General features: G+C 46.6%; 1 protein-coding gene across 2 annotated transcripts in view; it reads right to left on the bottom strand.

Annotated features, from left to right (window-relative positions):
• The window catches only part of LOC137416880 (uncharacterized), a 101,725-nt gene extending 82,731 nt beyond the window's left edge, over nucleotides 1-18,994 (bottom strand). The window contains exons 1-2 of one of the 2 annotated variants that reach the window (XM_068102565.2): nucleotides 18,479-18,673; nucleotides 2,417-3,704 (exon numbers count right to left, since the gene is read on the bottom strand). In XM_068102565.2, the coding sequence (XP_067958666.2) occupies nucleotides 2,417-3,704; nucleotides 18,479-18,614 (1,424 nt within the window). In that variant the 5' untranslated portion in view covers nucleotides 18,615-18,673. Of the gene's footprint in view, nucleotides 1-290; nucleotides 3,705-18,478 lie in introns of those variants that run through there. The other variant, XM_078770337.1, reaches the window with a different exon arrangement.
• Nucleotides 18,995-25,989: the final 6,995 nt, after the last annotated feature.

Below are 25,989 nucleotides of genomic sequence, written 5' to 3'. Positions count from 1 at the left end.
GGCGAGAATCTACTTAAGTATTACCGAGGTCTTCTGATTTCTCAGAACCAGCATTTGTATACTTCAGATAAATACTGATATCTTGTCTTGATAAAGTTCTTCCTTGAAGTTAATTTTACAAAACTATTATCAGAGAGTGTGCTGGCACTTTCGACTCTACGTACTAACGTCGGGATGACATGGATAAAAAAATGCCGGCCCCACCCACCGATACAAAACAAAAGTTGGAGCATCTCTTCGTACTCTCGTCGTAGTTAATCGAGGACACTTGCAGTTTGAGTGTATGACAAGTTTTATTGACACCAAGTAAACAAAACAGTAAAAACCACGAGTCTTTCCCGTCCGGCTGTGCATAAATAAATTCCTCTCGAGAGGCTCCGCCCCTCCCCTCTGTCCCCACCCTATTGGTTAGAGGGAAACCACACGTTATTTTGGCATTTCTACGTGCAGGTCCTTGTGTGGCCTGAGGCTGGATAAAGACATTACTCTTTGAGAAACGGGCAATAAGACAGAGCTGCAAGATACAGTCAGGGTTACGTAAGACAATATAGGAACATGTGCAGTGTTTGACATTGCTGACAAAGATATCTTGGCACTTTTGCTCCAAGTTTGGGTATCCTCTGAGTATCATATACCATTCTGTTATTCCACATTGTAAAAAAATACAGAAACAAGTGAAAATTTTTTTTAATGCTAAATGACAAACTACAGTCTAAAAAAGGTCCTAAGCAAGATAGGGATGATGTTGGTTTCGAGAGTAGCTAACAGTATTGTCATCACATAACAATCCCTACATCACTGCCTCCAGACTATTGTCGAGGGCGAGGCAGAACTAAAAGTATTAGAAGCTCCGATATTTCATTTTTGCATAAGTACAAGAAGCTCCTGTATAATTTCAGGGACTTCTTGCAGCTTCAGTTGTCCTTCCGACTTTTCTTTTTTATCAACTTAGAGTAACCAATCACAAATGGAGACAATTATAGAATGCTGTTATTAGAGATGTCCATGCAGTTTGTAAGAAGTTGATGATCATGTACTGATATTATTACATTGTACTCGGAATACTAATTTGTACAGTCTCATTATGTGGCTTCACCACAAGAGTAATCAAGTACTGTTGTATCCAGTGAAATGTTTGTAGAATCTTGAAGCAATGATTGATGAAGTGTAAATGAGGCAGTGATGTAGGGATTGTTATGTGATGACAATACTGTAAGCGACTCTCGAAACCAACATCATCCCTATCTTGTTTAGGACCTTTTTTAGACTGTAGTTTGTCATCCCTACATTTCCTTTTTGATTCAGTATTAATTTTTTTATTCACTTGTATCTTTTGACCTCGTTTTTGAGGTCCTGGTATTTGGTCATTTTCTTGATTTCCACATTTTGGCCAAGATCGATGGGTACTAACACCTCAATAAGCAATGCCGCATCTTTACCTCTGCCACAAAAGGTGTTTGTCTGTCTTTCTTTCTCTGAACAGGATATCTCAAAACGTTGTGTCCGTATTCAAAGAAATGATAAGATTTTCTTTAAGAAAGCACAAGTGCGAGCTCCGAAACCAACCTCGCACTGCACAGCACCCATTACCGGTTTTGCAAACACGGGCCAAAATCCGATTCAAATTGCACGCCAGAACTTCACCGTCACACCGCTTCCAACCACCACCACACTCTCACTGCAATAACCACCAAAATCTGCCAAACTCATAAATGGACTTTTATTACCAATTCACTTTAATAGAACATCATCCAAGCTCACAGTCTCGGTGTGTAGCTACACTTCAGGAGTCATCAAGTACTATGGTAACCAGTGGTAGTGTGATGGTTACGTTGTATCTTTACAAGGTAACCGTCATACAAGGTAACCGTCGGATACCACATTGTATCTTTACCCCTTGGATTTCAATCTTTCCTTTCATGTGAAGTAGTATCAGCGTTGTATTCCAGTGTGTTTGCTTTCTCCATCATTGTGACCATTTGGGGGTTAACTTTGTATACTTGCAAGCATTTTATAATCCATGAATGTGGGACACTATCAAAGGCTTTTTTGCAATTTATCCAGGCTGTGGATAAGTTGGTGTGTTGAAGCTTGCTATTTTCAAGTATGGTCTTGTTTAATAACTTTCTTTACTTTCTTTGTCGTTCCTTCTTTTATGACAATACAAAAATTTTCACGCCAGTGTGTATTCTTTGATGTTGAGATAAATATGATGAACGATTAAACATCTTCATACAAAATGAACACTTGTAGGGCTTCTCTCCAGAGTGCAATCTTTGATGTTCAGACAAATATGACGAAAGACTAAATGCCTTGTGACACAGCAGAACACTTGTAGGGCTTCTTCCCTGAATGTATCATTTTATGTCTATGTAAATTTGATGAATGATTAAACACCTTGCTGTACACGGAACACTTGTAGGGCCTCTCTCCTGTGTGCAATATTTGATGTTTTGACAAATATGACGAATGACGAAACGTCTTATTACACACAGAACATTTGTAGGGTTTCTCTCCCGTGTGCATTCTTTGATGTTGTGACAAATGAGACGAATGATGAAATGCCTCGTTGCACACCAAGCAATTGTGGGGCTTCTCTCTGGTGTGCATTCTTTGATGCTTACGTAAGTGTGCTGACTGCGTGAACATCTTGTTGCACACAGAACAATTGTAGGGTTTCTCTCCGGTATGCATCCTTTTATGCTTCGATAAAGTTGATGAATGAGAAAAGGCCTTGGTGCATTGCGGACACTTGTAGGGTTTCTCCCCAGTGTGTATTCTTTGATGTTGAACTAAATTTGATGATTGATGAAATGTCTTGGTGCATTGTGAACACTTGTGTGGTTTCTCACCGGAATGTATCCTTTGATGTTCTGATAAATTTGATGAATGAGAAAAGGCCTTGGTGCATTGCGAACACTTGTAGGGTTTCTCCCCAGTGTGTATTCTTTGATGTCGAACTAAATGTGATGATTGACGAAATGTCTTGGTGCATTGTGAACACTTGTGTGGTTTCTCCCCAGTGTGTATTCTTTGATGTTGAACTAAATTTGATGATTGATGAAATGTCTTGGTGCATTGTGAACACTTGTAGGGTTTCTCACCGGAATGTATCCTTTTATGTTTCGATAAAGTTGATGAATGAGAAAAGGCCTTGGTGCATTGCGAACACTTGTAGGGTTTCTCCCCAGTGTGTATTCTTTGATGTCGAACTAAATTTGATGATTGACGAAATGTCATGGTGGATTGTGAACACTTGTAGGGTTTCTCACCGGTGTGCATCATTTGATGTTTCGACAAAGTCGATGAAAGAGCAAAGGTCTTGGTGCATTGTGAACACTTGCAGGGTTTCCCACCAGCATGTATCCTTTGATGTTTGCATAGATATGAAGAAGAAAAAAATCCCATATGACACACAGTGCACCTGTGTGGCTTTTTACCTGTGGATATTTTTACACATTCTTTTAAACACAATGAGGCGGTAAAGTTCTTGTTCGAAACAGAAAACTTTTGTGGCTTCACACTTCTTTGGAACTCATGTTGCAGGATCGTTGTACACCTGTCACCATTGTTGTTTTTCGACTCAATATCGTTAAATTTATCATCATCTTGACAAAACGTCCGTGGCATGTGATGACTGAGAGAAACTTCAGGGTCAACCAGCGGGGAACAGTTGGAAGAAGAAAACTTTCCCAATTGTTTGTCTGGAAAAACAATTCAACAGAAGCGTCAATAATTTACTTTTGTAATGAAACAAACATAAAAACTCAGGGCAATACCCCTGGGAGCTCAACTTGTAGAATAAAGCAGTATGTTCCACTGGCTAAAGGTATTTCAAACAGTATCATGGTATTTTAAACTAATTTCAATGCTTGCTGGAAGACAGGACCATGTCGAATCATACAAAGGAAATCATAATACTGTTACGGTTTTTAGAACCTTCACTTTGTAAATAATAATCCTTATAAATATTCCCTTTGTAAAGGTAGTCGGAGCACCCATAGTTAGTCCATTTTGCAACACGTAGGACACCATAGGAACCTTCTTCAGTTATTTCATTAGTATGTGTTTCAGGTAAGGATCTGTTTCCAATAGTTTGACTCTGCGTTGCATTAATCAAATAACGTAGGCTCCTTTTACCAATCCTGTTCATTTTGTAGCCTCCCTCCAAATTGTGTTCCTTGGCTTGCCAGTAGCGTTCGCTGCTTGGCTCAAGACGTCATTACGCACGCGGTCACACTGGAGAAGAAGGGGGAGTTGTGCCAGGAACGGAGGCATGGCCCCATCAGCGTGTCACAAAAGGCGTGCCAGTGAACCCTCGCGACCAGTCAGGGCCAAGGCGTGTTCACCGGTAGGCGGAGCGAAGCGCACGTGGGTTGATTCGTGAGGACATGATATAAGCGCTGCCACGGACTACTTCCAGAGATGTGCCCGGGAGAACGAGAGAGCCAGATGAGCCCAGTGGATGGTAAGGGCAGATGAGAGAGAGAGAGACAGAGAGACAGAGAGACAGAGAGACAGAGACAGAGACAGAGACAGAGAGAGGGAGAGAGAGAGAGAGAGAGAGAGAGAGAGAGAGAGAGAGAGAGAGAGAGAGAGAGAGAGAGACCGCTACCACGATGATAATAATCGCGCTGCTTGCCGGGTTTCGCCGTGAACCAAAACGTGGACTGGAGTGGAGCGTGCACCTGGAGCGGGACCTCGACGCCTATGCCATCTGCCGGACCTTCCTTCCCTGCCATCTGCATGAACCTTCTCTTCCTTCCCACCACTACCCTTTCGTGCAAGTCTGTTCGTATTGTCTTGGGAGTGTTATATAAGACTGTATAAGGCTGCCCTGTGTTACTGCTTCTTCCTCTTCAACTGTACATTACCTTTCCTTTCCTTTCCTCTTCTAGTACTGTATAATAAATTCTGTGTTCTTCTTTCACTTTGGTTTCTTCTCCATTTGATTGCCTTAGTCTGTTTCCTTCAATATTGAATACACGTGGCACGATTTGGCCAATGCTCAGGATCAGGTTAGTGTTTGCGAACGGCTCGGATTTCGGACTGCTAACCGCTCGGCAAACTCCATCTTGTCCGGGTCCGAGCAGGGAATTATATCCCTGGTTTGCGGAGGGATTGACAAAGGTATTTGGGAACCCATTGACCAATCACCCTGGCCAATCTCACCCACAGAGGAGCGTGATAGTTTTAGTGGGGTGGCTTATGGAAATGATCGTGACACGCTGGCCCAAAGCACTAAATTTGGCACAGTTATACTTTAGGACCAAACAAAACTTTTGAGAGGGGGCTGCCCGATTTTCGAGGCCCAGGTCAAGGTCAAAGGTCAAATTATGTGTTTGTCACGTTTTTGCAATATCCAGCTTATATATAACCTAAAAATCTTGGTCTTAGTCACATAACCAACATATTTAGTCAATTAATCCATTACTATTATGGGAAGTTCCACCAGGTGACGGCCATAGAGGCAGTGGCGGCGCCAGGCTGTCCCCGACCGGGAGGGGGGGGCGGTTGGGGGGGGGGGCTAACATCACCGACGAGAGGGCTAAACTCGCTAAAATCAGTGGAATTAATCCATATTCATTCACAAAACAGTGAAGGGATCAGGTGGAGCCATCGGTCTCACTGAAAATCCAGCTGCCCTGAAACGATGGATGGTGGCAGGTCCTGAGCAAGCCAGAATTCTCACAGAGTTTCACGAATTATATCACTCGTCAGAGCAACCCTCCCAAAGTCACATCCAGGGACATTCGATTCAGAAAACGTTCCAGAAACAGGTTAGCGATATGTGCGATGCCATAGTGACAATGGGGAATCCATTCATGGAGACATCCAAGGAACTCATGACCCTGGACAAACATGATTGTGTGGATGATATGGTTGTCCAAGCACTGCACACGATGGAAACTTTGGGTAATGACCAGTATTCCAAGTACGTCAAGGCAGTGCTGGTTGAAAGACATGAATCAATTTACGTGGCCATCAAGAAAAACCAACTTCCTCTATTTAAACGTCCACATTCCACTACCATGAAATCAAAAGCGAAAAAGCAATTCGAGGAAATAAAGAGTGACTGCAATCTGTTCAGTCAGCTGTTCGTCGCTGCCCAAGTCCGTAATACCAAACTGGAGGTGTTCTTTAAACATGAAAACCACCCGTGGCCGCCAGCACTGTCTTTGCATGGGAGACTCCGACTACCAAGCAATCAATCAGAGCTATTGCATTGCATTGATGCAAGTGTCCAGCCAGAAACACCCACTTATTTTGACGCCAAAGCGGTTGATGGTGCTGCCATTGTACATGCCCTGCCACAAGAAAACACTTCTACGTTTGGCGAATACAGTGACAATATCTTCATCCCCTGGATAGAAAGGCAACTTCAAGGCTGTTCCAGGATGGACATTGTTTGGGACACTTACCGACCCGACAGCCTCAAAGCCACAACTCGAGAGAAACGAGGGAAAGGATTACGTAGAAAGGTATCCCGCAATACGAAGTTACCAAGTAACTTCACTGGCTTTCTACAGGGTCCTACCAACAAGGAGGAGCTTTTCGCACTGCTGACGGAGGACATAGTCAAACACGACTATCCGCTTACCAAACAGGTTTACATTACATCTGGTCCACGAGTCCAATCGAATCAGGCTAACATCACAATGGGAGAGAGTGATCACGAAGAAGCAGACAGTAGAATATGTCTTCATGTAAACGATGCCATAATACAAATGGATTCCTTGTCCTTAAAAATGATTATTTAGACACTGAGATAATGTTTCTATGACAGCTATGAGCTCCGAATCCGCAACAATTGGTGTCAGGAGTGGGATTTGGAAGGCCGAACCAAATTTTTAAATCCATCTTGAAAAATTTGGTCAAAATTACGAGCGGCCAAAATTTTTATTAAAACCCAAATTAAGGTCGTGCCATGGATAATCAAGGCGATCGGATGCCGGCAGGGGAGAATGAAGAAGAGGGGTTAGAGTTAACCCAGGACCCCAGGGAAGAGGTGGGAGAAATGGAAGAGGAGGTTGGAGAGGGTGTCGCAGTAGGGGTTGCAGGCACACAAAATGGCGGCGCCGCACACGTAGCCGCGGTAGCCGAGCCTGCAGCACCAGTAGACTGGGGCCTATTTGTGACCCACATGATGGCCTTTATGGTCAAAACAGAAGATAGCTTCAAGGGGTTGGAAAATAGAATGAGGGAGCAAATGGGAAGCCAAATTGGGGGCCTAGAGGTCAAATTGGTAGGATTAGAGGACAAGGTAGGGGAACAATTGGAGGACATAAATGGCCAAGCCCGGGAAGTAAATGAGGGGCTAGCGAGGGACAAAGCCCGGTATGAGGCAAGGGAGTGTGAGAGGGAGGTTAACCGCAGGTTGAGCGGGAAAGGCACATTTGTACGCGACGAGGTAACGCGGCTAGAGAAGCGCGGGAGAAGCAAGTTGGAGCAAGGTGCAGACATGTGGACCGGGGTAGAAATCGCGACCCGGGGTATGGGGAAGCGGGCGACCGCTGAGGTAGAAAAGGAAATTGTATTAGAGCCAGCAGTCATCGAGGGAAAGGAAAAATAAATTATAACCGAACCAATAGTGGAAATGGAAATTGGAGAGACAGCGGACGTAGAAGAGCAACAGCGGGAGGAAGGAATGGGAATTGCTCAAAGTCTGTATTCACATCCTCATGCCGTGCTTGCTAATCCTTATAAAGATTTGCAGGTGCGTGTGGAGAGGAGGATCCCAAAGGTGAGTCGGGCTGTTTATTGGGCTGAGAGATTTGGCGGGAAAGTTTTTGGCGTGAAAAGGATTTTCGCGTGCTTGGGATCCCAGCGTACCGCGGGCATTTGCGGGAGGTCCGTGGTCCGCTGTGTGAGTAGGAATGGCATGCGTGTGAGGAGGAAGATGGCGCCAGAGCGAGAGTGTGATACCGAGTGTGAGAGCGAACGCACGTCGGAGTGTGATAGTGGGAGTGATTGTGACACGGAGAGCGAGTTGGTTGTGGCGAGTGAGAAAGAATGCACACTTGGAATGGTTGAGCGTGTGCGAGGAGGCACACCTGAGTTGGTGGTGGAGCGCGTGATGGGGAGTGTTACAGGGGATGTAACGGAAGAGTGCACGCCCGTGGTGGTTACGGAGTACGTAACGGGGGAGAGTGCACGCGAGAAGTGTGCGCCAAGCTGTGCGAGGAGGTGTGCGGTGGTCAGGTGTGTAACGAAGTCTGTGAACGGAATGAGTGTGCCTGGGTGGTGTGCACGGAGAGACAGTGCAGTAACGAAATGTGCGGAGTGTATGGAGCATAGACTCCTTTAGAGAAGGACTGGAACGTCATGACCTCGGGGTTTGTAACTCGAGTCTGAGTTCCCATTTTCTATCTCGTTTTCTATGAATGCCTCGTTTTCTATGCAAATACCACAGCACTTTACTATTGGATGGATTGGAATGAAATTGACATATCACATGTAATTTATGTAATAAAATAATAAAGAAATAAATAAATAAATACAATATAATAGTCTATTATAACAGATTAGTTTCCCTCGAAAAAATGATTTGAATATACATTATTTTTTCCCATTTGGCAACTATATTTTTAAACAATTTTGTTTTTAATTTTTTTGATTTGTGTATTAATTATTATTTATTTCTAAATTAATTGTGATATTTCACATTTAATATCGGAATCAGCAAAATAATATGTTTCTCTTCTCTTTCAGAAACTGTCCAGCTGGTGATCTCACAGGATCTTTGTTTTGTTTCCTGCTTTCATGACAAGATGCCACGTCGTTGCAGCTGCTTTGGCTGTAAAGGAAACTATGATGGGACGCCTTATGTAAAGGTCCTATCCTTCCCAAAAGATCCTGAGGAGAGGGAGAGATGGATATTGGCAATGCCGAAGGAGAAAGAAAGCTTGAGGCGCTTGAAGGAGATATATATTTGTGAGACACATTTCAAATGTAAATGGGTGTCAGTTAAGGGTGGCAAGCGACCCAAAGAACCCCCATCAATATTTCCTGGATTACCGAAATCAGTTTTGAAGCAGGTTACTTCAGCCCCATGCCCAACATCATCTTCTACATCAGAATCAAGAACTAAGGAGGTGCATGCAGCTGCTGAGGCTGCAGACAAGATCCAAGATTTCGACCACTTCTGCACCAAAATCAGCTCCTATTTTCCTGGCTTTAACGTCATAAAAGACCAGAAAAATCTGTACCTATCAATAACTGACGCTACTGGACAAACTGTCAGGCAGTTCTTTCATTTCCAACAAGTCAGCTCACCTTTTGGATTTCTATTCTTGAATAGAGTTGAGAAAGATGGCATTGAGGTGCCCAAACGACTTTTTCCTTTGCAAAAGAACAGCTTGCTCTCAAAACGGTCCCAGATTAGATCCATAACTGACCAGGTAAACACCTATGAGTACACAAGCCAGGAAATTATTCAGCACGTAATAAGCCAGCTCTGCAAGATGACTGAGGTACACGAGCTTCCTCATTTAACCTTCCTTCTGTCGCAGCTGCGGCATGTGTTCATACCTCCTGATGGTCGCCGATTTGATACCGATACTATGACTTTCGCAATGCAGCTTCACAACATATCACCCAGTGCATACAAAATGATTCGTCGTTCCGGCTTAATCATTGTACCATCAATAAAAAAGGTAAAACAGGTGCTTTCTAGTAGTCTGCAGGACTCCAACCTCAAAACGTTGTTCGACCAGCTTAAGCCGCAGCAGCGTTTGGTCAATTTAATGTTTGACGAGGTAAAGCTGGTCGAGGCATTGCGATTTTCTGGAGGGCATGTTATAGGATACGCTCAAAATGCTGCAGTGCGGGGTGACCATGAAATGCTTGCTTCACCTGCTATGGTTGTTGAAGTTGCCTGCCATTTTGGTGGTCCACGCTATATTCTACGCGTTTTGCCCTGCAAAAAACTAACTGCCGATCAGCTGAAGGAACTCCTCATCGAAGCTGCCTCAGCTGTAGTTGGTGCTGGAGGTACTGTGATTTCTTTGATATGTGACAATTGCAATACCAATCGCAGTGTTTATTCAAAACTTGGAGGACCGGGAAGTTGTCAAGTGCTATCGATTCAAGAGCATTCTATGTTCTTAGTGTACGACTACGTGCACATCTTCAAAAATGTTCGCAACAACTGGATTACTGTTGACGGCCAGACACTCTCATTTGTCGTACATGGCAATGAGTACAAAGCTTACTGGAGTGATATTCGGAAGCTTTATGAGATCGACCGAGCTACTCCTATTCGCTTAACCAAGCTGACGCACACCACTGTTATCCCCCAAGCACCTTCAACGCCAGAGCGTACCCTTGGTATGTCAGGTGTTCAATGACAAGACTGTCGCTGCCTTAAAGACCTTCAAGGATTCACTGGGCATCAGCGAAGGCACCATCATTCTCACCCAGACAATGAGTGAGTGGTTCAAGATGATGAATGTGAAAGACTGTTTCTCAGCTATCCATCTGCGCGACGAATCCAGACAGCCTTGGACAGCAGACTGTGCAAGTTTCACTAGGCTGGAGGAGGCCTGCCAAATTATATCTACTTGCGCATGGCAAGGAGGTGATGGTCGTAAGCTGAAGCTAACTCGGCAAACTGCTGAAGACTTCACTGTGTCCACACGTAATAATGTGGGTGCTGCCAAATTGCTTCTGGCAGAGAAAGACTTTGACTACGTTCTTCCTGCTATATTCGCGGATGAAGCCTTGGAAAAGTTTTTCGGCCAAGCCAGGCAAAGATGCGGTGGAAACTTCTACATTGACGTAGTTGACATTATGGCTGCAGCTAAAATTGCAAATTTGCAGACACTCGTTAAGCATGACATTATGCCAGAATCTAGTTCTCGTGTGCTTGTTTGCGACAAGAATTGTGGTACTTCCATAAATCCAGATGAGCGAAGTGAACTCATTGATGAGATCACTCTTCATGACACTCAGGAACTCTTGAGGTCCGATGATGCCCTTAAGCATAAAGTTGTTTATTTGGCCGGATACCTTGTTCATAAATATGGTGATAGCACCAGTATGGAGATCATGGATGATGAAGATGGTAACGAGGTGTCATCTGAGTTCCTAGATAATTTGAAAAGAGGTGGACTGAGTGTGCCGACTATGTCAACCGTCTTCTTTGTACATAATGCCTATAATTTGCATGGCATGACTAAAATGCATTGCCGCTTTCATTTTACTGAGCTGTTATCCTTTGTAGATGCACCTTTAGCTAGTAATAATGCAGCATGTACTACTTTAGCTAACATTCTATTGAAAGCTCATGTCCTCAATGTTAGTGACAAAGAAAAGGCTGTGGGATGCCTCAGGAGGCAAGAAAAGCTCTCCAACTAGCGATAGCTCTCCAACTAGTGATAGACATAGACATAGTTGTAATAGACATTTTTTACAAAATATTATTGAAAAACAGTGCATTGTTATTATTCGAATGTGTATTTGCTGTATGTTTGTGTAATACGATATATGACAATATATATTAAATTTGGACAGCTCTACAAACTTGCCTCTTATTATAATCAGCCTTCTCTCACCGTTTACGAGTTAGACACAAAAAACGAGCAAAAATTGCCAAAATTCACTAATTTGACCTTGAAATATGACCTTTTAACCTTGAAGATGACCCCAGGTGGTGTTGAAAATGTCGCTATTGAACTCGCCGTCCTCAAAAACCCCTATTTTGACCCCGAGATCGTGTCTCCAGCCCTTCTAGAAGTCATTTTAGCCCAGGACTTAAGTTAATCCTTCAGACTCAAGTTACAAACCCCGAGCATGGGACGTTCCAGACCTTCTCTAAAGGAGTCTATGGTATGGAGACACCTGGATGTGTGAGTAGGAAACGGAACGCGTGGTGTGAGCATGCGGGTAAGGCATCGACATTGACCGGGACAACGTTTCGGCTGACAGGTAGCCGACGCGAGCACTCGGTCCGTGACGGGCTTTGTGTGCTGCGGGGGCCGGCCGGGATCGGTGCCGTTTCGCCCCTGCACGGGGCGTCGTGCACGATTCGGGCCGGGCCCCGCCCTGCACGGTCGAATCCACGCTTTGCCAGGCAAGGCGACCGGCCCGGTTCGAGGGAAGGTAGGAGGGGTCGGAGCATCGCCCCCTTGTGGTGGTGGCGCTTTGGCCGGGCAAGGCCGGGCCATCGCTCATGGGAGCGCAAGGCGTTGCGCAGGGATGGTGCCTGGTGCCTTGGCCCAACCAAACCTCCTCCCCTGAACCGAATGCCGGACGGACTCAACCTACAGTAGACCCAAACCCCCCGTATGCATTGCTCGGCTTTGCGAAGCCGAGCTGTAAAGAATGCATGGACGTACCGAGAGGCTCAAGTAAGCGGACTAATGGATGATGATAGTGTTTTGGTTTGGATTGATACCCGACGTAGAGAAGTTGGAATTGATACCCGGTGATTCGAAATTGGAATTGGTAATATTATTTGGAAATAGTGATTTGAAATTGGTAATAGTGATAATTGGAAATCGATACCCAGTGTCGGGGGGTGGTATTTCTACCATCCCTCACACGATTATGGGGGCACATGAGCTATAGTTTATGGGGTTATGGCGGTGAAAACTAGCTCGGGAGGGTGAGGTTATTGATAGAATCTAAAAATGACCATAGGTAACTGTAGATGTAAGTAGTGACATTGATACCTGTAGAGGGGACGTAGAATAGATTAGTTGGTTGATAATGACGTGGGAGTGCTTAGTACAAGGGAAGACGGGGAGCACAAGTTTCAGAGGGAAAACCAGATAGTTAGATGATGCTATATTTGTGGTGAGAGTGATGAAATGAGGAATCGAGAGGCAATGGTTTGGAGAAGTGAAAGTGTGTTGAGCAGAGTATTGTGAAAGGTGTGATTGTGCATTGAGTGATTGACTTGCATGGTGGCAAGTGAGAATGGTTGCATGGAAGAGATGGTATGGAATGGATGGTGTGGAGTGAGTATTGTGGAATATGTGGAGTGGAGTGCATGGTGCGAAGGAGTGGATGGGGAAAGATGGACCCCCTTCACGAATACCTGGGCAGGGTAGTTTAAAAGTAGGTAGAGGGAGTAGGTAAATTGTGGTTGGATATTGCCATCTGTTGTGTGAGTAGTTGCACAGAAGTGTTGTGTTGGGTGCATTAGTGGAGTGAAATTGGCTGGGCGTGTGGCCTGTTAGTGTGTGTGATTAAATGGGCACTCTGCCACTGTTAGTCTGTCGGCCAGGTGAGGCCGCAGGTAGGCTCGGGGAGCCAGTTAGTGAGTTGTTCAATGGGGCCCGAGGATCCGGAGGACGGACCCGGGTAGCCCGACGCCAGAGAGGGCGGTAGGGGGTGAGAGCGCCAGAGGGCCTTCCCCAGGTAGGTTAGGGTGAGGAGCTGGTAAGCTCGGGAGGCAACTACAATGGCGGAGGTGTGCAGGTGAGCGGACCTGCTAGGGGAGCCACACGACCCAGCCCTGAAATTGTGCGAGGGCACAGGGAGTAGAATCGGGGGAGTGAGACCCCAAATTGGTGAGCACCACGGTATGTTCAATGGGAGTTCGGTTCTTAGAACCACATAGAGTAAAAATGGCCAATGGTTTAGCAGGGAAAGACCCCGGGTAGAGTAAGTGTGTTAAAGTCATTTAGAAGGTAGTTAGGATTGAAAGTCTCTTCACACCATCCGCATCCACTCACCGAGGTGACAGGACTCCACACCACCGTTTTTTGCAAATGTCTGCGATGTAAGACGCATCATGACGTGGGGGTGACATTGTGCTTGTGATTCCATTCCTCCTTAGGAGGGATTGATGAGGAATTGGAATGAAGGGAAAATTTGGTTAAGAGGGATTGATGACGAATTTGGATTAGGGGAGATATGGGGAAGACATGACGTAGAGACGAATTTGTAAATTGTGTAAATACGGGGTAGGAGCAAGGGTAGATTAGGTGACGGGGGGGGGAACATACACTAGGGACGAGCTGTCTCCGCTCGCTCTCCAGTGCACCTCACCTTTCATTGCCTTGTTTTAACGTGTACTCTTGCGATCTTGCCCCGCTGCTTGCTTGTCCTCCTTCCCCAACTCACGGATTTGTTTATTTTGGGCCCGGGGGGAGTGCGCAGGTGTTCGCAGTTGTGTGCCCGCACCCTCGCTGCTGCCTGCCTGGACCGGTACCCCACTTTATGGACCACGTGGTTGTGGCCGAGCATCACTTTATGGACCACACGTTTTTGTGGCCGAGCACCACTCATGGACCCCACGTGTTGGGGCCTGGCACCTCTGCTGGGGACCGGCCATTGTGGCCAGTGGAAATCTTGCTTGCGGACCACGGTTGAGGTGGCACCTAAGCCATGCAGGTGGATCACCCTTAGTTGGCCCCTCCTGGCCATAATTAAAAAAAGAAGTGGACACGGTTTGTGCCCTTTTATTTTTAAATAGGCAGCAAGCAAGAAGTCGTCCAGAACCATCGGCCCAGCAGAGAAGAGAAGACGTCATTGGCTGATTATATTGAAATGTATGACTGTGCACCGGATGGTGCTTTTTGTGCATAGTGGTGCTTTTCGTGCTTTTGGTGCTTATTTTGTTGATTGGTGCTGGTGGTATCGGTACAGTGCAGTGCATGGCGTGATTTTCCTCTTTTCAAAACCATCTGCTTTTGTCTCCCAAAAAGACAGGTCCTGGATGTCGTTTTGTAAATAATCAAAAGTGTCTTTGAAAATGATGCTCCCCACCGTCAATGTGTAGTTTGAAAATTAATTCCGTAATTCGGTTATTCTGTGGGCGTGAGTCAGTTAGATAGAATGCAACGCAGCAGGCGGGACATACTTAATTGTTTTTAAAATGTCGCACTCAGGGTAAGGTTAAAAGTAGAGGGTAACCACACCTGAGTGTCACACTAAGTTAAAGTTTTGTCGGCACGGGACGTGGCTGGAGGAGAGACGGGTGCCGTGTTACGGTTTTTAGAACCTTCACTTTTTTATATAATAATCCTTATAAATATTCCCTTTGTAAAGGTAGTCGGAGCACCCATAGTTAATCCATTTTGCCACACGTAGGACACCATAGGAACCTTCTTCAGTTATTTCATTAGTACGTGTTTCAGGTAAGGATCTGTTTCAGGTTTCAGGCAAGGACCTTCAGGTAAGGTAAGGATCTCCAGAACGTAAAGGAGGGTTTACCGTGGGAGTTGTTGTATGCAGATGATCTGGTGTTGATTGCGGAAAGTATGGATGGACTGAAGGAAAAGATGAACAAGTGGAAGGAATGTATGGAGACAAAAGGTCTGAAGGTGAATATCGGAAAGACGAAGGTGATGGCAAGTGGTAAAGCATGTGGTGAGGTGGAAAGAACTGGGAAGTGGCCATGTGCTGTGTGCAGGAAGGGTGTCGGAGTGAACTCCATTCAATGTACAATGTGCAATAAGTGGGTTAATCAAAAATGTAGCGGTCTGAGAGGGTCATTGACCAGTGTGGCAGCTACATTCAAATGCAAGGTGTGCACAGAGGGAGCTGCAGATGGAGGAAATGTTGAGTTGGATCTTGGAGACGGCGTGAAGCTGGAAGGTGTGAAAACATTTTGCTACCTCGGAGACATGCTGAATGGAGAAGGTGGATCAGACTCAGCAACGGTTGCTCGAGTGAGATGTGCATGGAAGAAGTTTCGGGAACTGAGTGGCGTGCTGATGAGGAGGGGAGTGTCGTTGAAGCTGAAGGGAAAGGTGTATGCTGCATGTGTGAGAAGTGTTCTGATTTATGGGAGTGAGACATGGGTCATGAATGAAGAGCAGCAACGAAGGTTGGAAAGGGTGGAAATGCGAATGGTTCGGTGGATGTGTGGAGTATCGTTGAGAGAGAGGAAGACAAATGATGAATTGCTAACGATGATGGGAATAGAGCCTGTGATTGATGCTGTGAAGAGGAACAGGTTGAGATGGTTTGGTCATGTGTTGAGGAAGGATGAAAGTGACTGGTTGAGAAGAGTGATGGAAATGAATGTAGAAGGAAGTAGAGGATGGGGAAGACCGAGAAAGACTTGGCGAAAGATGGTGGAAGAAGAAATGCGGGCAAGGGGGTTAACAAGGAGAGATGCAGAAAATAGGGCAAAATGGAGAAGATCGTCATGGGGACCGCAAGGCTAACCCCCGCTCTAGCAGGGAAAATGGCCTTAAAATGCATGTTGTTGTTGTTTTTGTTGTGTGTGTAATATGAATAACATGTATCACAGAATATACTGTAAAACATGTTACGTATATTATTTGTGAAGATAATACTGTCGTGCGGCCGCCTTTGATTAAAATCAGGCGGTCACGGAAGCTGATCGCGAAGGCCGAAGCTCTCGAGGTGAAACTCGATGGAGGACTCCAAAAACAAAAGCTACACCAAAGCGCGCGGAATGGAGGGGGGCGCGAGACCCCTGCAGTCTTACCTGTTAAATCAATCACATGGAAACTGCGTTCAGATATATATATACATAAAATAATATAAGGGTTTATTCACAAGGATGGTGGGACAGGAAAAGTACGCGCCGGCGGTAATTAATATCCAAATCGGGACGTCCCCACACACAGATTTCGGATATGAAACGAGGGAATATGAATTAAGGAAAAGAACACGTTGTGTAATTGTAAATGTGGGGTGTGGGTGAAGCCTTATCTCGTCTGTCGTCTTGTATTGTCTGCCGTCCAAACACGGCTCCGTTCGGCCCCACTCGCGCGCCACCAGGCCTCGCTCCAAGCTCCAATCGATCGCACACTACAAGGTCCATCGCTCCGAAAGCACTGCTCCAAGCACCACGCAGATGGCGAGCCAAGACCACCAGGACCTCTCAAGACCAAGAGGAAAAGTGCAGAGAGCACAATACAGCCAGGGAGGGACGTGCTGCGCAAGAGAGTTCAAACTGCAAGAGAGACGTGCTGTGCAAGCAAGAAGAGCCGAATGTGCAAGACGAACTGCTGGATCTGCAAGATTGCAAGAGAGAGAACTGCTCAAATGCCAGAGGGAGCTGCAAGAGCTGCAAGAGAGAAAATGTCGTTCGGCGTGCCCCTATATAACCTTGCGGTGGTGACGTCAGTCTTGGCGCGCCACCCAATCAATACCCTCCACCGAATCATAGGCCTGTATCGTTGTCATATCTCGTGCTACTCGAGGCCTGCCGGAGGTGTAGCTGGCTGTGGCCCATGCGGCGCTGCCCTGAACTGGCCTCTTGCCTGTTCTCTTCCGAAGTCCTTGTCAGGGAAGGGAATTATCTAATGTTGCGCTAAGGGCCTGTCTAAATGTCTATGTTGGTGTGCATTGCCATAAGAGACAAAGGTTTGATTACCAGGTGTGACACACAGGGGTTTATCTTTAATCCCTAACTATCAAACACTCGAACATCCTGGTATGTTCACAAGCAGACATATTAACCCGACAAACCGGACTAAATATACAGAACTTATTACAGGTAGATTCCCTATCGCGACAGTCGAAGCATGTTACCTATTCAGATCTACCTGACTCCAGATATTGCTGTACCCTACCGACATAACAATACACAGCACATGTCAAGTATATGTGTGCGCATGATATACTGTACCATGTGAAGTATAATACGTGCATGTGTGGATGCAATATACAGTGCAATATGTCACGTACAATATGCGTGTATATTTAATATACAGCAAAATTTGTCACGTATGTGTGTATAAATCACAATCGTCGATGTGCACTTGTAAATCATGATTCGTGTGTGTGTGTGTGTGTGTATGTGTGTATATGTGTGTGTGCATGGACTGCCGCCAGGAATCTCCACACTAACGAACAATGACATGACCATGCAAGGACCAAGCAATTTCCCAGTCTGCACCACGCCCAACGGAGCCCTCCCCAGTACTGGAGCATCCACATTCACCACAGTCACGAACCACGACTCATACACAAAGCCGTCTACCCAACCTCTCATACGCATATCAATCCGCTTGTGTGTGTGTGTGCTTGTGTGTGTGGATGTGTGTGCGGATGTGTGTGTGGATGTGTGTGCATGTATGTGTGTGTGTGTGGATGTGTGTGCGGATGTGTGTATGTGTGGATGTGTGTGCGGATGTGTGTGTGTGCGTTGCCATTTTTCTCAAATATGGCTGAATGGATCTTCAAACTTCTAAAGGTTCATCATTGAGTGCCAGGTAGTGTTTTCGCACAAAAATATTTTTGAAATTTTTGAAGAAAAGTTGGATATATATATATATATTTTAATTGCTCTATTAATATGTCGAAGGCTTTGTACCAATGTGAAAGGTGACATTAAATGATCCCCCGACCCCATTATTTTGTGGGTGCAAGAACGTGATTTATATCAATAAATAATCGACCAGGCAACATTGGGTACCCCGACTGGTAGTATTTACATAACCACGGTTTTTTTTTTTTTTTATGGAGATCACGATATTTGCCTCTGTCACCAAAGGAGGACGAAGGTTATGTTTTCACCCGTTTGTTTGTCGTTCCCACGACTCACCATTCCCCGGGTTGTTTTCCTCGTTTTCAGCCGAATCCTCCATCTTGATCTGCAGGACTCCAAGTCCTCCGGTCTCGTCACCACATCCGAGCACGAAGGTCCGTCCCGATCCTCGCCCCGCACGGCATGACTCCATGTACCGACATAGCTCGACGTACGTGGTGAAGGTGAACTTCCATGCGGCTAAAGAACACAGTCGATCCCTCACCGGAGCGGGCTCGGCTCGGGCACAGAGAGCTCCGAAGATCTCGATCCCCAGACCAGTGATGGCGGCTCTGAGAGACTCCTCCGGTAGACCCTGGATCTTCAGCCAGGTCGGGACGTGTTCAAGTCCACCCCAAGTTCTCCTCGAATCCATCGTCCGCCAGGAACCTCCACTATGTGTTTAGCCCGTTCCTTCTTGTCGGAGTAGAGCTTCTCGTTTCGAATAATAAACGTATTTTAATTCGACATAACATGCTTAAAACGCTTTAAATGCGATAATTGAGACAGAATATTTAAAAAGTGAGTATTGGCGCCTTCCGTTTCCGTCGAAAACTATGGCGTCTTTTTCGTCTACTTCCGCCTCTTCTTCTTCTTATTTTTATTATTTCTCTTCGTCTTCTTCTTCCAAAACAAATCACGCTCTTTTGTCCTCACACAAAAAAAATAAATAAATGGACACCATCTAGAGATTACCGAGGCAATGTTTTTGTTTTTGAATGGCGACTGATTGTGATAAAATAAGCGAATCTACGGTTTCAGGCGGTATATAGTATTCAGTGCATTGTCATAGCTGCCATATTTATTATTCGATTGAGGAAAAATTGTTTATCCCGTATGATATGACTGCAATGCTTGTCAAGGAAATGTGTCATTTACAAAAGTTGAACAAAGCAGTAATTGGTGACGAGTATTAAGAATACAGTTGATGTTGAATTGTGAAAGATTATGACTATGAGTATGACTGTGAGGGTTGAGAAATTTATAGTTCCTTCCACATGTTCTCTTGAAATGTGGCACTGTCGCGGTTACCTTATTAGGACATAATCCACGGGCATGGGCCAGTGGGGCTTTTGATGGTGTGGGCGTGGCGTGGCCGCGGTTGTTGCAGCCACGCACATGCGAAGAGGGTTTTGGCGTTATAAAAGCTGTATGAGTTCCGGTCGCGATTTCAGTGCTGTTGGAATAAAGGCGCTATGAGCAGCTGAGATGTGTCTCGTCCTCTCGACATCCACAACTCCGACATTGGTGACCCCGTCTTGCTCTCGACGTTTTGGAGCTTCAAACGAACATGGCGAAAAGCGCAGTTTCGATTAAACTGCCGGAGTTTTGGGAATGATAAGGACCGCAAGTGCGAGACGCTAAAAGCGCTGCTGCTCGTAACCGTCGAGCGCACTGAGGCCGAGCGCACCCGCGAACTACGTTCTCTCCCCGGGCTGTGCGATTCTAAGCCGTCGGAGCCTATGGACCACATGTTGTCTCTCATGTGCAGCCACCGGCCATGTTTCCTCTTCAAAGAGCTGTTCCTGCAACAGCTGCCAGGACTGGTAAGGTCAGCCATGGCCAACTCTGCTGTTGAGGATTTCCGCGCCCTAGCCAGGGAAGCAGACAAGTATTTCTCCCCCAGACAGCAATGTGGTGCGGTCGCATGGGACACCGGCCCCGTCGAGCTTCCGCCTCTGGCAGACACCGTCGCGCTTTACTGACGAGGGCCGTGAGGAACCTCAGCACCCTCGGGAGGCCAGTGAGCAACCTCAGCAGACTCGGGGGACCCGTGAAGAACGTCAGCAGCCTCGGGAGGCCCGTGAGGAACCTCAGCACCCTCGGGAGGCCCGTGAGGACCCTCAGCAGCCTCGGGAGACCCGTGAGGAACCTCAGCAGCCTCGGGAGACCGGTGAGGAACCTCAGCAGCCTCGGGAGACTGGTGAGGAACCTCAGCAGCCTCGGGAGACCGGTGAGGAACCTCAGCAGCCTCGGGAGACCGGTGAGGAACCTCAGCAGCCTCGGGAGACCGGTGAGGAACCTCAGCAGCCTCGGGAGACCGGTGAGGAACCTCAGCAGCCTCGGGAGACCGGTGAGGAACCTCAGCAGCCTCGGGAGACCGGTGAGGAACCTCAGCAGCCTCCCCCGAGGCCCATGAGGAACCTCAGCGGCCTCCCCCGAGGCCCGTGAGGAACCTCAGCGGCCTCCCCCGAGGCCCATGAGGAACCTCAGCGGCTTCCCCTGAGGCCCGTGAGGAACCTCAGCGGCCTCCCCCGAGGCCTGTGAGGAACGTCAGCAGCCTCGGGAGGCCCGTGAGGAACCTCAGCAGCCTCCCCCGAGGCCTTGACCAGCCCCCTCGGTTGGCTCAACCCCACGGTGGGGCCGTCCCCCGTCGGGTAAGTCCCCGGTTTGCCCGCCCACCGCCAAGCCGCTCACAGTCTCTGCTCGGGTCATCAGTCGTTTTGGCGGGGTGGTAAAGGCTCCCCAAAAACTGTCATTGCCCGTGCGAGTGCATTCTGGGGGGGGGGGGGGTGCATGCAGCAGATAGCTTATTGGGACATAATCCACGGGCACGGGCCGGTGGGGCTTTTGATGGTGTGGGCGTGGCATGCACGCGGTTGTTGGAGCCACGCCCTCCGAAGAGGGTTTAGACGTTATAAAAGCTGTACGAGTTCCGGTCACGATTTCAGTGCTGTTGGAATAAAGGCGCAATGAACAGCTGAGATGTGTTTCATCCTCTCGTCATCCGCAACTCCTACAGCACTTTCAAAATGACGTAATACATGTCCAGATTTCTTGGCGCGCATGAGCAGGCACCCCAATAATGACGTTCATCTGGAGAGCTTGGACATATATCATGCCTCCCTGATAAGAATTGCAGAATGAAACAACGAAAAAAACTTAAGATGCTGAAAGTACTTGTAAGCGTACCTGCGCGAAAGGAGTGCACATCATATTGAAACAGTTGAAGAACTTCCTGATCAAATCATTCAAAAAGATGATCTCTTGCTGTTGGTACGATAAAAACACCAGATGGTGCATTCATCATCATCAGGGGGTGACAGCCCGCCAAAAAACATTCTCGAAAATGCTCGACACCCCAACTCGCAGAGGCAATTCCGAGTTGTTGCGGGGATTGCAATGGGAATGCACCAATCATGGGTGGAGGAGAATGTCCCATTGAGGCAAGATTCCACCAATGGGAGGAATGGGTTGGGAACAATGGGAGAGGGTTGGTCGAGGATAAAAGGGGAAGCACACGAGTGTGCAGGGCCATCTGTATCTCTCTGTATGCACTGAGTCGTCTGTGTGTTTGTGAGAGCTTGAGCAGTCCATACTCTTGTCTGTCTGGCTTTATCTTTCACCTTTCACTTTCCCTTACCTCATTCTCTTGCTTTCATTTTCCGTCTCGTCCGCACACCTCTTTCACCTTCAAAGTTTATTCACCGTTTGCCTGTCACGCTTGCACATTTACGTCGTGTGACCTGTTCACTGCACTCCCGCGGAGCCCTTTGCCTCGTCCTCAGTGTACCCACCAAAATCCGATGTGGGCAGAGCGAGCCGGGAGGCAAACGATATGATTGTCTCTCAGGAGTGAAGAAGAGGAGTCTCTCACATCTTGCTGGAAAAATAAGCCAGCCATTTTTGGGTGTTGGCCAGTTTTTGTCTTCTTCCTGTGGTGTTCTGGTGGAGCAGGACGCTAGCGATTGTGTGTGCTGTGGAGGAGAGGTGGGAATCGGAAGCATTGGGACCGCAGGGCTCACTTGGGAGCTTGGCGGAGGAGAAAAAAAGGGGCCGTCTTCGCCTCACACCTTTGGTGCCTGTATCGCCGTTGTCATCTTGTCTGCTTCCCAAGCAGCAGGCTCAGAGTCTCGTCATCACCACTCTCCTCAAAAACAACCCAGTCGAGCCAACAATAAGTACCGGATGGCCAAAAAGGGGTTTTATTTATTTCATTTTCTCTTTCCCCTGTGTGTCCGTATTTGAGTCTGTCTGTGGAAGGGGGTACCTCAGTGAGAAATTTAGTTTTACCTCAACCTTCATTTTCATTCCTTGATTTATTTTTATGAAATCATTATTGTTGAATTTAATGTCGAGTTTCTTTTTTTGTGGATTCAGAATAAACCCGTGTGTTACGTTCAGGTAAAGTAAACCCTTCGCATTCCTTCATTCCGCATGCGACAAAAATACCACCATATTCGGGCTGCCGCCTCTTGAATAAAACTGTTTCGGCTATCTGTCATCAAGTGGTCTTAATCTCTGGTGACAGCAGAGTATTCAAGCTCCTTAACTTTTTCACATTTTATTGTTACATCCAGAATTTAAAATTGTGGAAATACAATTTTTTATCACCGATCTACACAAAATAACCCATAATGACAAAATGAAAACATGTTTTTAGAGATTTTTTACAAATTTAATGAAAATGAAACACAGCAATATCTAATTCACACAAGTATTCAGCCCACTGAATCAATATTTTGAAATTCCACTTTTTTGTGAAATACACTTGAAATATTTTGAAATACACTTTTGAAATACACAGTGTCCATATGTTTTATCCCTCTCCCACCTCCCCCCAAGCCCTCTCCCTCCCACAGTTCTCTCGATGTCCTTGCTCTCAAATGTTGTGTTTGTGTCCTTCCCCAACTCTCCCCATCTTGTCTACCGCTCCCCTTATTTTGTGTTTTGTGTGTCGGTTTGACTTTTTGTGTGATTAATGTTAGCTCTTTCACGAGCCTCGATCTTGAATACCAAAAAAAAACAATATATATATATTGTTATGGATCTCCGATGTCGGCTCTCCCCTTATCAAGAGGGGGTTAATCCCCTTGTCCTCTTATCTGGCCGACCCGACCCTGGAAGTTATAACGTCCTTCCCGGCGTGGCGTTAGGTAGGGTTTTTAGGCCTAGGGATTCGCTACTACCTAAGTACTAACGCCGGCTGGAAACGAGGGAATAACTCCCGCCCAAATCACGAATATGGATGTTAACGCCGAGCGGATAGCGATCCGCGATACGAGCTGTTAACAAGTGACTAGACCCGATTATGGCGGTTCCGATCATGCCACGTTTACCCAATTGAGAAAAGACTAGGACGATCGGATTAAGGAGAAACCAGAAAGAACAGGGTAATTTATTACACTTTGTACAAGAAGAAAAAGAGGAAACGAAAGAATGTACAAGAAAGAAAGAGGAAGGAAAAGTACACAGGGCAGTCTTAACTACAGTCTTAACTTATTCCCTGGACAAACGGGCCCGTCTCACACACACACTCACACGGGGATTGCAGATGTTAGGGTGGAAGGTCCGGTGATGGTGTCCAGGCTCCAGTCCGGCTCCGGTCCAGCAGACGAAAAACCCGGCAGGCAGCTCTTCACGTAGCGTAACGTGAGCGGACAATTATAATGACGGGGGGAAGGCTGGTATACTGGCGTACGTAATATGTGCACTACTCGCTCCAAGCGCCCCCTCCCCAATGTCCTGCACGCTGCAGTTCGTGGCAATGCGTGGCCGCGCGCTCGCCCTTAGTGCAGCGGGTTTCCACAGCGCGTCTCTTTGAAATACCAATGCTTGGCTTCAGTTCCCTTGTAAAGCGCACGTCCCAGGTCAAGCGCCCCTCTCTCCTCGCTCAGACCTCTTTCATGAATGCTGCTTCGTAATTCTTCCCTCAGTCCTCTTTAACGAGCGCTGCCGCATAAGTCCTTAGCGAGAGTCCTCATGAGGGCTTTGCGTGCGCGCTTTTATAATCAAGCCAGTGAACGCTCTCGAAGCTCAAAAGCCACGCCTATCAGGCGATGTCACTACAGCCCTGGTTGGCTAGTTATGGCTTACCGGCCCCGCCCTGATGGCTGGGTGATGTGGCCACACCTCCTCCCTGGCACTCCGCCCCCTTTTTCAGGCTTCACCTCATGGATTATGGCGGCATTGAGTGAGCTAAAGGGCAGCGAAGGCTGCTGGCCAAGGAGCGTACCAAATTGGGAGGGGCCATGGGGCACAGACTGGAGAGCGCTTAATGGCGTCGCTTGGAGGGAGGCTGCAAAATGGACAAGGGGCCTACTTCTTATTTGATTGACACAACGCAGATGCAATTATTGGAAAATGGCCTTATCTAACACATATTATGAAATAACTGACGTCCTATGGTGACCTACGTGTTGCTTGTGGCCTACCTATGGGGTGCTACCTTTAACCTTTAATGATGTTATATTTATTTACAAGTGTGGGTTCTCAAAACCGCAACAATATATATTGTTGCGGATCTCTGACGTCGGCCTTCCCCTTACCAAGGGGGGATTAATCCCCTTGTCCTTTTACTGGCCGAAGTGATCCCGAGGCTATCACGTTCCTTCCGGTCGGTGCAAAATAGGGTTGTTGGTCGAATTAGTCCTAATACCTAAGTACTAACACCGACCGTGAAGCAAGGAAATAACCCCACTCCAACCACGGCGTTAGTGGACAAGCCGAGCGAAGAGAGCCGCGATTCGGGCCGTTAACAGGTACTAAACCCGATTCTAAGCGGTTGTAGTCGTGCCATGCTTACCCAATTGAGAAATCACTAGGACGATTGGATTAAGAGGAAAACCAGGAAGAACAGGCAATTTATTACACTTTGAACAATTAGAAGAGGAAAAGAAAGAAAGAATGTACTATGAAGAGGAAGAAGCAGATACACAGGGCAGCCTTATGCTGTCTTGCACTTAATCCCTGGACACGGGCCCGTTCACTCTCAGACTCACTCTCAGGTCACTTACACAACGCAGATGCAACTTTTTGGAATGGCCTTATCCTAAACACATACTGAGAAATAACTAACGTCCTAAGGTGTCTCATCCACGTGTTGCATGTGGCCTATCTATGGGGTGCAACCTTTAACCTTTAATGATGTTACCTGTGTGGGTTCTCAAAACCGCAACACTGCTCTCCTTATTTTGTGTTTTGTGCGTCGGTTTGACTTTTTGTGTGATTAATGTTAGCTCTTTCACGAGCCTCGATCTTGAATACAATATATATATATATATATATATATATATATATATATATATATATATATATATATATATATATATATATATATATATATATATATATATATACTGTATATATATATATCGCTACTGTTTTGAGATTTGCACATTGAGGTCAACAAATGCTAAAGGTTTGCCCCCCATAGCTAGTCACACGAGCAACATCGAGGCCCATTTGTAGTATAGTTATGTCTTAGTATGTGTAAGAATAGGCCAATTCCCTTCTTAGTACCTGCGTTGTGTAAAGACAGGAGAGTAGGCCCTACATTCATTTTGCTCCAGCCTCCAATTCTACCTCTATGGGCGTAATCCATCCCGCGCCCCATTTGGCTGTCCCCTAGTCAAGCTGACATGAGGCAGGGCCTCGGAAGGTGAAGGAGGGGCGCAGGGTCAGGGTGAGCGGCGTGGGGGAGATGGTAAGAGACACCAGCCAATCAGAGCTCGAGTGGCATGGCATCTATACAAGAGAGAGAGAGACAGACAGAGACAGAGACAGAGACAGAGAGAGAGAGAAAGAAA

Source organism: Myxine glutinosa, chromosome 1 (assembly GCF_964187855.1).
Source record: "Myxine glutinosa chromosome 1, kmMyxGlut1.1, whole genome shotgun sequence".
Lineage (NCBI taxonomy): Eukaryota > Metazoa > Chordata > Myxini > Myxiniformes > Myxinidae > Myxine > Myxine glutinosa.
This window is presented reverse-complemented; position numbering and strand designations above follow the sequence as displayed.